Source organism: Phaethon aethereus (genome assembly GCF_964289735.1).
Source record: "Phaethon aethereus genome assembly, chromosome: 8".
Taxonomy (NCBI): domain Eukaryota; kingdom Metazoa; phylum Chordata; class Aves; order Phaethontiformes; family Phaethontidae; genus Phaethon; species Phaethon aethereus.
Window position 1 is genome coordinate 5,850,043 of NC_138584.1, and position 12,707 is coordinate 5,862,749.

The 12,707-nt window shown below is 62.5% G+C and overlaps 1 protein-coding gene across 1 annotated transcript; it reads left to right on the plus strand.

Moving 5' to 3' along the window:
* Positions 1 to 612: 612 nt before the first annotated feature.
* On the plus strand, positions 613 to 10,816 carry QSOX1 (quiescin sulfhydryl oxidase 1; the record flags this gene model as incomplete). The annotated part of the gene is made up of 12 exons (XM_082002652.1): positions 613 to 877; positions 3,061 to 3,161; positions 4,481 to 4,529; positions 4,698 to 4,800; positions 5,592 to 5,682; positions 5,918 to 6,063; positions 6,499 to 6,633; positions 6,832 to 6,961; positions 8,907 to 9,029; positions 9,139 to 9,283; positions 9,517 to 9,696; positions 10,098 to 10,816. The coding sequence occupies 12 exons, from the start codon at positions 613 to 615 to the stop codon at positions 10,814 to 10,816; spliced, it is 2,187 nt and encodes a 728-aa protein (XP_081858778.1).
* Between the last annotated feature and the right edge of the window lie 1,891 nt (positions 10,817 to 12,707).

Sequence of the window (12,707 nt, forward strand, 5' to 3'; positions counted from 1 at the left end):
GCTGGGGCCAGATGTGGGGCCGCCTGGGACGAAGGACTGCTTTTTCTGGGGTAGAGGAGGTGGATTTTGGGAGCTCATTGGGTATCCTTGTTACGTGTGTCCCTGGCAGGGTTGAGGTGAGGGCAATCGGGTCTCCAGGGTCCCTGTTCCGCAGGGTTTCCCGGCAGGTGCTGCCCGGTGACGCTGGTTCACGTCAGGGCATCCGACCCGGGCACTGCCCTTAGGCCAGTGGCTCCCCTCAGGGATGACCGTAATGGCGGCACTGCGGGTTTTGGGCCTGAATCAGCCTCCTTCGCCTTTCCTCGCTTTATCAGAATTTTATCACGTTATGCCATCCATTCCCTCACAGGAGGGCAGCGCTGGGGCCTCCTTGATGCGGCTGCCTGATGCTGGGGAGGGGCTGTGGGGGATATTTGGAGCACCCGCCGTGATGTGGGGGTGCCGGGGGCAGGGGGGTGAAGGGGCGTGTGTGCAGGGCTGCACCCCTGCGCGCCCGGCAGGGGGCGCCGCAATGCGGGCCCTCTTGGCCCCGCCCCCTGCCCCGCCCCCCGGCGGGCGGGGCCGGCGGGCGGCCCTAAAAGCGGCGGGCGGCGGCGGGCGGCCTGGCGGGCGATGTGGCGGCGGCGGCGGCGGGCGCGGGGCGGCGGGGGGGGGCGCTGGTGGCCGGCGGCCGTGCTGGTGCTGGCGCTGTCGCTGCCGGTGGCGCGGCCCCGCGGGCTGTACTCGGCCACTGACCCTTTGGAACTGCTGGGGACCGAGGCGGAGGGGCGGCTGCTGGGCTCCCCCAGCGCCTGGGCCGTCGAGTTCTTCGCCTCCTGGTGCGGGCACTGCGTCCACTTCGCGCCCACATGGCGGGCCCTGGCCCACGACCTCCGCGGTGAGTCCCCGGCCCGGCTGCCCTGCCTGTCCCCCTTCCCCGCGTCCCTGCCTGCCTGCCTGCCCCATCAGCATCCCTGTCTCCTTGCCCTGGTTCTCCCCCCCGCGCCCCGTGCTCCCGTCCCTGTCTTTTCCTGTCAGCACACCCTAAATCTGCTGTGTCTCCGCCCGTGTCCTCAGCACAATCCTTGTAGCCCCCCTGCATCCCCATCCCTTCTCCTGTCGGCACCCTTAAACCTTCGCTGTGCCCCTGCCCCCCCATCAGCACTCCTAAATTCCTCCTGCGTCCATGTCTCATCATCCTCCTCTCCATCAGCACTCTTAATTCTCCCTGCATCCCTGGCCCTGCATCCGTAGCCCTGTCAGTGCCCCTGCACCCCCACTGCACCCTCCCCATCAGCACCTCTCAATCTGTTCTGCCTTATCCTCCACCAGCACCCCTAAATCCCTCTGTGTCCCTGCCCCAGCCTCCTTGCCCCAGCCACCTTGGAGTATCGGCCTGGTGGGAAGGCCAAGGCCCCCCTCCATGATGCCCCGAGCCTCCCCCGCGATGGCCAGGCCTGGCTTAGCAGCATACCTGGAGCCCCTTTGGCTGGAAGAAGCTCAGGCTGAGCCTGCCCCAGTCCTGGGGTGGTCCTGCTGCCCCCCCAGACCCTTCCTCAGCCCCACTCTTCCCCACTCTTCCCCAGTGCCAGTAGGGAGGGGCTGGCAGGGCACTGGGACTGAACGCTGATGCCAGCTGGTTTGTTCCTGGCTTTGGCCTTGATGCCTGGCCCAGCTGGTGTGCCCAGCCCCGCTCAGGGACCTGCACGCCCCACTGCCGGGCCCCTCGCCCCCCCGGGGCTCATCCTGCCTCCCCCGGCATCCCAGGGTGCTCACGGCTTCTCCCTGTCATGGCGCTAATTGATATAGCACAGTCGCGGCTGGGTGAGTCAGGGCCCCAGCCGGGGCAGGTGTCCCGTCCCTCCGAGGGGATGCCGTCAGCGCTCCCCAATGGGGCAGGATGTGAGGAATGGGGTGCGCGCCCGGGCCCTGAGGGGGAACACTGGCTCTCCTGGCCCCTCTCCAAAACAGGGTCCCCCCAGGGCTCTCCGCTCTGGAGGCTGGACCCTGAATGGGGTGCCCATGGAGGCAGGCATCTCGGCATCCTTGCTGCTGTTCCCACGGGTGGATTTTCACAGGAGTGGGCTGGACAGGAAGGACGCCAGGATGACCTGCAGGCACCACGTGCCGATGAAGCTGGGAGCGTGCCTGGCTCCTGGCAGCAGTGCTTGGCACTGGCCCGCACTGGCCCTCCTGTGCCACTGGTGCCGGGGCAGTGGGAAGCCACTCATCTGCTCCATCACCTACGACACAGGACGGTCCCAGCAGGTCCGCATCTCCAGCAGGCTCCTGCCTAGGGCAGCACAAGCTCTGTCCTTGTGCTGGTGCTGTGTCCCTCCCTGTCCTGCTCGAAGGAGAGGCTGGGCGTTCTCCAGCTTGTGTCCTTTATGCTGAAAAGGAGCCATTTCAGAGCTTTTATCTCTATTTTGCTGCTGGCTTTTGGAGCCCCCTCCTTGAAATGCCTCTATGCCCCCTTTTCTTCATCTCTGTTTTTACCCTGCCGGTCCTCCCCGGGGAGGTGGTGGTGGAGCCACACAGAGGGGGAGCGGGTGCTTTGGCACCTGGGTGGGCTCTGCTGTGGTGTGCTGGTCACTGCTTTTGGGTTGTTCCCTCTTGGTTATCAACCATGCCCTCAGTCAGGGGTGAGACAAGGTGGAGCTGGGTTCCCTGCTCTCCCCCAGCTGTGGTTAGCCATCCCTCCCCTTTTCCCGGCGGCCTCTTCCCACTGGCGCAGAGGCTGGGCAGGCAAAACCAGACAGGCAGGCAGCTGTGGGCAGAGCTGCCTGCACTCCTGCACTGGTGAGGGCAGGGCGTGCAAAGCCTGGTCCCGCCTCGCACAGCTTTCCCCACGCTCCTGCCGCACAAAAAGTAGGGCACCAAACACCAGTGCAGACCGTGGCTTCAGGTATTTGGGGCTTGGAAACCATCAGTTGGTCTCTTGCAAGGAATGAGCCGTTTCGGGGCTGACGGGAGCCGTGCGCTGGCACAGTGGGAGATCCCTGCAGCGGTTGTGGGGAGCGAGGTGGTTTTTGGGGCCGCAGAGGGGCTGAGCTGTGTTGACTGCATCCTCTGTCCCCACAGAATGGAGGCCTGCAGTGATGCTGGCGGCCATCGACTGTGCTGACGAGGACAACCAGCAAGTGTGCTCCGATTTTGGGATAACCGGCTTCCCCACGCTGAAGGTAAGAGCTGTGTGTGCCGGGCTCTTGCCTGGTTTCACTGTGCTTTGCCTTCTGGTCTGTTCCTCTCTTGCTCGATCAGACTGGCAGTGCTATTGCACCAAAATATTCCCTTTGGGGCTTTGTAGGCTGAAGCAGTTTCACCCTTCCCCAAAACATAGCTGCAGCCAGTGCAACTGCTGGGTGATTTAGCAACAAGGAGGGGGAAAACCAAAATGCTGCTTTGTGGTGAAATGTAGAGGCTGGATCTCTCCTAGGGCAGGGGAGAGTTTGAAACCTGAATTGCAAATGCCGGGGAAAGGCTGCTGGAGGGCAGAGAGCGGTTGCAGGCACAGGTTTTGGAGGAGGGCGCAGAGATGCTGCGGGAGGCTGCATGGGACTCTCCTGGGAGCCTCCTGCAGCGGCTGGCGACGTGCCGTCCCTCCTCCTGGGCCCGTGCCCAGCCCCTTAGCTGTGTCAATGCTGCCATTTCACAGCATTTCCCACTGCAAACAGAGCCTCGCTCCAACACAAGCAATAAAGCTGAAGCACTTCAGGTGCAGGCAGGGATCGCCTTAAGACGGATCTGGGGGGATAAGGGTTTCATCAGGCATGCCCTCAGTCCCGCTTTACAGGTTCAGCCCACGGTGGGGTCAGATTTGGGGGTTTGCCAGGCAGGTTGGCTTGTGGCCCTGCACTGGGGTCTCACCGAGCACCCACTGCCTGAGCACGCACTGCCCGTGGGACATTGATTGAAACATCTCCTGGGGCAGGGAGGCGTGCTGATGTGGCAGTGCCAAGGAGTCACTTGCTTCGCATCCCCTGTCCCCGCCAAACACCTTTTGCAAACAGCCTGCGCTCCCAGCCCAGCCTGCAAAGCAAACACCTCTCTGATGCAACCTGGTTTCACTGCTCTGGCTGTACTGCGGGCACTGGAGCCACTGTGGAAGCCCAGGAGTGGGAAGAAACCCCCTTCTCCCACTTTGTGAAAGCTCTGGAGCAGGGAGACAGTATTTTGCAGGTCTGGGAAGGTTCTGGCTGCCTCCCAGAGACCCTTGGAGATGCCTGCGCTGGTGCCTGCCAGCGCTTAGCCCTCAACTGGACATGGCTTCCAGCCCATGCCTGCATCCCTCCCCTCCAGGGATGGCCCACAAGACTGGGACACAGCCGGGTGCACCCTCTGTGGTGGCTGGTGTCGGTTGGCGTGCTGTAATGTTGTGGAGAAACTGAGGCAGAGCCGATCCGGGGTCAGCCTCTGCCTGCTGGGCTGCCTTGCCTCCCTGTCCCACTCCAAACGCTCTCACTCCAGTTTCCCCTTGTGTCTTTCTTTTTTCCCCTTTCAGTTCTTCAGAGCTTTTAGCAAGAAGGCAGAGGATGGGATAAGGATTACCAGTGAGTATTGAGAGCCATGGGGGTTTTTTACCCTGGGTGTGAACAGCCCTGCTGCCCACACCCCCTGTGTACTGGGACCGTGGGGAGCCTGGGGGGCAGCTCCCCTCAGCTCAGCCCACGGGACCGGCTTCCCTGGGACTGACCCCTGGGCGTCTTGTCCCCCCGCAGATCCCAGCGCCACCGTCGAGGACCTGCGCCATGCCATCATCGCCAACCTGGAGCAGAGCCAGGACGCATGGCCGCCCGCCTGTCCTCCGCTGGAGCCGGCGAGGTAGGGGTGGCGCGATGTGGGGGTGGCTCTGGCAGTTCCCATCCCGTGGAGAGCAGGTTTCTGGGGAAATCCTGAGCCAAAAACGAGCATGGAGCAGCTGCTGCATCTCCCATGTCCCAGGGAGACGCGGATGACCTGTGCAGGCTAGAGTGTGGCCCGGACGAGACAGGCCATGTTGTTGCATCTCCTAACAAACCTGCTCATCAGCCTTAATTAGAGCAAACGGCACCTGGGCTGCGGATGTGGCAGTGCCGTGCTATGCCAAGTGAGGCCGCTGCTGTCAGCAGCTTTTTTCTGCCCCGAGAAAGGGTTTTCTGGATTCGGTACAAATTTATTGGGGTCTGAGTTGTCTTTGGCAGATGCAGGCAGTTGCTGTGCTGTCCCAGGGGGAGCATTTGGCTTTCCCAAAGTGACGATCAAGCTGGGCTTGTGCTTCAGGTCTCCAGTGCCTCCGTGTCCTAGCCAAAAACACGACAGCCCCGGTTCAAATTCATTGCTGTTTTTTCCCCTGGGTGAACGTGCAGCTCCCTCCTGCCCTGCCCTGCCCTGCCTGTGCTTTGTTTTCTGCCTCCTTGCCTGACGCCAGCGGGTTTTCTCAAAGCTTGTGAAGCAGAGCAGAAAATTGGGCTGGAAACTTCAGCAGGGAGTAATTGCCCGCTCGGCGGGGCTGAACCCGCACCAGCATCCCCTGCCAAATCCCAGCGGATGAGGACTGAGCTCCTTTCGGGCGAGAGGGCAGAGCATCCGGCTGATGCTGAGGCACCCCATTGCCATCCTCTTCTCTCCTGCAGCGCGGAGGAAGTTCACAGCTTCTTCCAGAGGAACAAGGACCAGTACCTGGCGCTGATCTTTGAGAAGAGCGACTCCTTTGTGGGCAGAGAGGTGCGTACAGTTGCGTTTATCCCCCATTTCTCTTGAAATCCATGTGCCTGGTGCCAGATAACTCCTGGGCACCTTTGGCAGGGAACTCTTCTCCCAGCAGCCTCCCCGGTTGGCTTGCACACCGCTTTGCAGGTGTAAAGTGTTATACAGGGTGCTAAGTAGCCCTGCTGCATCCCTGCTGGGGCTGGGGGTCCCGCCACCCCCCCACCTCACCCTGGGGCCGCTGGGCTTGCAGGTGGCACTGGACATGCTGCAGTACGAGAACGTGGCGGTGAGGAGGGTGCTGAGCAGCGAGGAGGAGCTCGTGGAGAAGTTCAGCGTCACCACCTTCCCCTCTGGCTACCTGGTCCTCCGCAACGGCTCCTTCTCCCGCCTGCCCGTGTGAGTGCAGGACATAGGGCGGGTGGGGTCCCAGGCTTGTACTCCATCTCTCCTCTCTCCTGTGTAATTGTGGGAAAGTTCATTAGGAAGGAGACAGTGGCTGGGTCAGGCATGGGGGCAAGGGGCTGCTGGTGGGCACTGAAGGGGGCTGCCAGCCCTGCCTGGAGCTGGCAAAAGGGAAAATGGCTTGTGACTGAGCTCCCCCTCTACCACATCTACCTGGAGGTGGCACAGCACGGCTCCCTGAGGCTCAGCTCTGCTCTGGGTCGTGTGCCAGGACACCCACCACCGGGTGGCCGGAGGGTGCGGAGCACCCCACGCTTGTTCCTGAGGTCCAAATTGCCTGTCTGGCTGGAACCCTTTTGGTTCCTCCTGGGGTCCAGGGGCTGTTTGGAATGGAAGAGGGTCTGGCTTACAGCCTCTCCTTCCTCGCAGGCACGTGGAGGCACGCTCCTTCTACACGTACTACCTGCGCACGCTCTCGGGCGTCACCCGCGGCTCCTACAAGCTGAATACAACCGACAGTGCTTCCAACGAGACCGCTGCGTCCCCACTGAAGCATGCCGACCGGTCAGACACGCTCTCCCTCCATCATTTTGGGGCTGTGGGAGGCTGAGGCTGATGCGGGGAGGAGGTGCCGTGGCCTCTGGTGGGCAACGGGCTGGGACTGTGCCTTTCCCCAGGGAAAAATCCCGAATGGTGGCTGGGTCCCCGGGGGTGGTGATCAACAGACTGACGGACACCATCGTGTTGCACTGCCCTCCCCAGCTCCAAGGTGTACATGGCCGACCTGGAGTCCACGCTGCACTACTCACTGCGGGTGGAGGCTGTCCGTGCTGCCACACTGTCGGGAGCCCAGCTGGCCGCCTTCAAGTGCTACGTGGCCACGCTGGTGAAGGTGAGGAGCTTTCGGTGTCAGAGGAACTGCCTGCGCCTCCCCGTAGCTATTTATAAGGTGAAATGCGACTGCAGGGTGCAGACGGTGTCCCAGTGCTCAAAGGTAGCAGAGCGTGGCGGTCTCTTGGTGCAAGCCCTGTGTCCCAGTGCTCAACGTGGCGCTGGGCTGTCCCCGTCTCTACGGAACTCCACACCCAGCCCAGAGCCCCAACGGGAGCCGGTGACCGAATGTAGGTGCCGCACAGTTTCAGACGAGACGGAGGGTGCAGGTATCGGTGGGCAGAGCAGGCTCGGTGCTTGCCGGAGGTGTCGTGTCGAGGCAGGTCTTTTCGAAAGAGAGATTGTCACCTGCTTGGGGTGGCAGAGGTGATCGGAGGGGTTTGTAACTCTGACTTGGGTGCTCGGCTCAGGGAGCTGATCTCTGCAGGCTCTTTTGACAGCCTGGGGACTCCTGCTCTGCGTCAGGCTCTGGAAGAGCCTAATTTAAGGTCTCCTTTTTTCTTCTCTGTTGGGCTTGGTGAAATTGAAGTGTGTAGGAGCTTTGAGCAGGGCAGTTTAATTTCCTGGTGCGATGGAGTGCTGCCTTTGGCTGAGGTTTCCACCAGTGGGGTGGAGGGAGCCCTGCCCTCATCCCAATCTCTGTCCCAGCCCAGGCTCTTTGGCAGCCCTTCACTCAGTCACGTCCTCCTTCTTTGCTCCCTCCTTTGTTACCCAGGCTCAGTTTGGGCCTCTTGCTGATGTGCGAGACACTCCCCGCTCCCACCCCTGCCTGCTCTCCCCCCGCAAAGAGCTCCAAACACAAGCCACTGGTGCAACGATTCTTAAGTCCTCAGCTCAGAACTTCGCACAGCTGTTCCTCCGCTTGCCCCCAGCTATCGCCCTCACTATTTCTTCCTTTAACAAGAACCTCAAGGTTATGGAAATAAATCTCCCGTTGCACCAGCTCCCTGGCCAAGGGTACGAGCTTGCCGAGGCGGTGGAAAGCAACAGTGGTTTTATTTGATCAGCTTTTAATTCTCTCCACAAACCTTCCCCTCACTGGCCAAGCACTGGATTTGGCAAGGAGGCAAAACTGCCTCCCCACTGTGGGCAGGAGGCACTGGGTGGGTTGTGGGTGCCGAGGCTTCCCCGAGGATGCCGAGCTGGCGCTGCCGTTGCCTCGCTCATCCACAGGACGGAGCAGCATCCCCAGGATTGCTGCCAGCCCGACAGGGCTGAGGCTGGGGGAGCTCAGCCAGCGGGTCCCAGGCTTAACTGTTACGTTCCCAAGAGGTGTTTAAGGCAAGGAAGGGGGAAAAAATCCTAATGTGGAAAGAAGTGGTTGCCTGGAAAGCAGAGCATCGTGTGGCAAAGCCTCCTGCCGAAGGAGCAGGGGGGGACTGCGTTCTGCAGCAGAAACAACAGGTCGCAGATGAATTCCCCTGGGAATTTGGGACTTTCAGTGTGATTCCCCACGGCCCCGCAGAGAACAGCTCAGATTTAGCAAAACGCTTCTTCCTTTCGCTTCCTCATTGCTTTTCCTGTGTGCTGCTGCTCTCATCCTCCCCGTGGGCTGTGGGTCGGTCCCCCTCTGTCCATCCGTCTGTCAGTGGCACGTGCTGGTGGGCTGCCCCCTCTCCCTGGAGCGCCTGCGGTTTTAAAGTGCCGCTGCTAATCGGCTTTGCGCTGACTTATGGTCAGAGTGGCTTTTTGCCTCCCTCAGACGGGGTTGAGGTTCGGAGCCTGAACGTAAACGCAGGGGTCTCACCACTGCTGCAGGGGGATGCCCCGCAACCCCCAGCCCCTCTGGGCCGGGCACCGAAACCTTGCCAGGACCGCACTGCCCTCTGGCACATGAGGATGCTGGCACTGCCCAGAGCCCATCCCGGCGAGCTGGGGGTACCAGCAGGCTGCCCCTCTGCCCGTGGAGGGGTCTGGGTTTCCTCACCCCTCTTCCCCCTCCGCAGTACTTCCCCGGGCGCTCCTGTGTGCAGACCTACCTGCAGTCCCTGGACGGCTGGCTGAGGAACTGGACAGAGCCTGAGCTGCCCCGCAGCACCTTGAAGGAGGCCATGAAGAATAACAGAGATGTAAGATGCCCACGGGGACCCTGGCCCCTGCTCTCCTCACCCCTGCCCCTTGTCCCTCCACCCCACATTGTCTGCCAGCCACATCAGGCCGTGTCTGTCTGTCCTCCAGGCTTCCCAGCCCGCCGTGCTCCCCACCAACATCACCTGGGTGGGCTGCCAGGGCACCGAATCCCACTTTCGTGGCTACCCCTGTGGGCTCTGGACCGTCTTCCACCTGCTGACCGTCCAGGCTGCCCGGAGCGGCCCCGACAAAGGTATTTGCATTCCCAAAGGGGTTCGAGCCTCAGGGAGAGGGTGTCTGGACAGGTGGTGGTGTGGGCAGGGATGCTGCTTGCAGGCAAAGGCTTGTCTCGCCCCAAGGCAGGTCTATGGGGAGACCAAAAGCTGCAGAGTCAGGGTGCGGGGCTGCCACCTCGTCCATGGGGTGATGGCACTGTGGGGTCTGGACTCGCCCTCCCGTCCCCCTCTATCCTCTACCTCCCCCCAGAGCTGCCGCTGGAGGTGCTGAGCACCATGCGCTGCTACGTCCAGCACTTCTTCGGCTGCCAGGAGTGTGCCGAGCACTTCGAGGCCATGGCAGCCGAGTCCATGGACCGGGTGGCGGGCCGGGAGGAGGCCGTCCTCTGGCTCTGGTCCCGCCACAACGAGGTCAACGCTCGCCTGGCAGGTAAGGGGGGCTGCGGGGAGGGGAGCTGGGGTGGCTTCCCAAGGGAAAAGGGGAGGCGGCGTGGAGGAGCATCCCTCCTCCTGCATGGAGCTGGCAAAAGGCTGCATTAGGGTGCAGCAGTGGAGACCTGCCCGTTGTCATCATCCCCCAGCGCAGAGGACAGCAGCTGGTCGTGCCGCACCAGACCGCCCCTGCGATGCAGTTGGGTCTTACACGCTCCCCGCAAGGACCTTCCCAAAGCACCCGCGTGCCCTCGGAGGACCCCTCCTCCTGAGACGGCTCCTCCAAATGTCCGCGTCCCCATCACCATCCCCAGCTGCTGGATGCTCTGGGGTCTTTATACTGGTAGAGGGGCAGGGCTACGTCTCACGTCCCCCCCTCGCTGTCTCCGGTCCCTGCAGGAGGTGACACGGAGGACCCCAAGTTCCCCAAGCTGCAGTGGCCTCCGCCAGACATGTGTCCCCAGTGCCACAAGGAGGAACGGGGGGTGCACGCCTGGGACGAGCCGGCCGTGCTCACCTTCCTCAAGGCACACTTCTCCCCGGCCAACATCTACCTGGACTATGCCGAGGCAGACCCCATCCCTATGGCCAGGGAGGGGACAGACACCAGGCTGGGCACTGAAGGCCTGCGAGAGGAGAAGGAGGAAGAGGAGGAAAAGGAGACCGAGGGTGAGACGAGAGCTCCGGAGCGACCGGGCTCCCCTGAGCCGCGGCGCCCCAGCATCGTGCGGCTGAACCCCAAGCTGCGGGAGGTGGGCGAGGACATCGTGGATCTGGACTCCTTCAGCGAGCAGCACTTCAAGAGCCAGGCGCTGCGAGCGGCAGCCGGCCGGCGCCGGCGGCTCAGTAAGCGGGACACCATCGCCCTGCACCGGGATGCCGGGGTGGGCCGGGAGCGCCGGCAGGCTCCCGGTGTCCTGGTCCGGGAGGAGGAGGCCAGGGAGAGCGTGCAGAGGAGCCCCTGGCTGCGGGTGCTCGGCTTGGGCTTCTCCCGCCTGGACATCAGCCTCTGCGTCGCACTCTACTTCCTCTCCTCCATGTGCCTCCTGGGCATGTACACCTTCTTCCGCCTCCGCACCCGCGCACGGAAAAGCCGCCCCGGCTTCCCCGTGGCCTGAGAGCGGGGCCCGGGGGCTGCCCACAGGGTGGGTGGGCTGGTGAGCCGGGGCACCCCTGGGACAGCGTTTTGTCCCCCAGCGGGAAGGGGTTTGGTGCATCCCCCCCGGGAGCTGCCCTGCTCACAGCAGTCACCTCCCCCAGAGCAGGGGGCGGAGGGTGGAGGGCTCTTTTTGCGGGGAAGGAGGTGTCGCAGCATCCCCCCCCCTCGGGTCGCGCTGCCACGTTTCTGGGAGCGCAGGAGCTGGGACGCCGACAGTGGTTCGTGGCTCAGCACCCGGCTGCCCTTGGGAGCTCCCTGGTGCTGGGCTGGTTTCAAACTGGGAAGCCCAGTCTCATGCTGGGGAGCAGCCCTTTGGGGTCAAACCACTAGTGGGGCCAGGAGGGTGGGGTTTAGCCCCCCCCCCAAAAAATGGGCAGTGCTGGGTGGGGGATGGCAGACATGGGTTCAGCTGCATTTTACGCATCCCCCCCTCTTTGAGACATGAACTGGGGCCCCCTGCCTTTCCTTGCCCCCTCCCCACGCTGTTGCTCGCTCTCTGCTTGTCTTAGTGGAATAAATTATTTTTGCCAACGCCGGCCCTGCTGTGTCGGCTGGTCCCTGCCGTCGGCTGGTCCCTGCCGCACAGGCACACCGGGGCAGCACCTCCCCTCCCTGCCGTGCCCCCACCGCCGGCTGCCCCCACCACCCTGGGAAGAGCACTGGCTTGGTTTTTATCCTTTAAATATTTTTAATTGTTATTATTGTATATTTTCTCCTGTTTTTTTCCTTCTGTATGCACCCGTGGCCAGCTGTCCCCCATACAGCTGGCATTTCCCCGTGGCTGGGGTGGCTCGTGGTTTGTCCTCAAGGGGGGTGGTGGGGAGGGAGCCTGGGGGGGCAGGAAGCTGCTGGAAAAAAGTTGGTGCGAGCTGTGGAGCTGCAGCTCGGTGCCAGTCGTGCCCGTGGTCCAGAGCAGGGAGATGCGCGCGGGCATCCCTGCGGGGACTGGGACCTCCGTGGGCGCGGACCCCCTGCGCCTGTCCCCGTTTCTCTCTGCCCTTTTATCCTTGTTAGGAATCATTACGGAAAATGGTTGTTTTCCAGAGCTGGGGCCGAGGCCATCTGCTCTCCCGGCGCTGCCTAAATCCCCCTGTAACAAATTCATTGGGATTACACTGCCCTTCCCTAATCCCGGCCCTTCCCCCTATGTGGGGGATTTAAAGGGATTAGAGCCCGGCCGATAATAAACTTTATTAAGGGGGAGGGGGGGGGTGTCAATCCGATTTGGAGCCTTTTTCTTGATATCTTCACTTTGCCCAGGTGGGAGACGAGAGCCGCTGTGACGGGGAAGGGGGGCGGCCAGCTCCGCTGCTGCCCAGTCACCAGGAGTTCTGGTTCCTCTGGCCTTTCCTCCCTCACCTGCCCTTGAAATAAATTTTCTTGCTCCGCCTTTCCTTCTTCTTTGGTGTCTGTGCATGGTCATACCTCCACGGGTCATGGGGCTGGCACCCCTGCCCTGCCACTGCTGGCCCACTTGGCCTTGGCCATGTCCCTTAGCCAGGCCCTCAGTGGCCTCATCCTGCTGTGGAGGTGGGCTACGTCCCCCCAGCGGGGTGCCGGTCCTGCCCACCACCGGGTGATGGATGGGGAAGGTCTCATTGCTGCAGCCCTGCTGCCTCCTTCTCTTTGATTTCCCTGGGGGGTTTATCCCCAGCATCAATAACCCCCCTGTGCACCCCCTCCCCACCAGCTGCTCCCCTGCGTTGGACCGAGGGCTTGTGATGAGGGGCTGTGCCCGCGGTTACCCCTGGCCCCGAAATATCTCAGTGGGGCTGCCGAAGCCGGGGACAGGCTGGGGGAGGTATTAGGGGGATGCAGGGACTCAGGGCAGGGGTGCTGGGGCAGGCAGG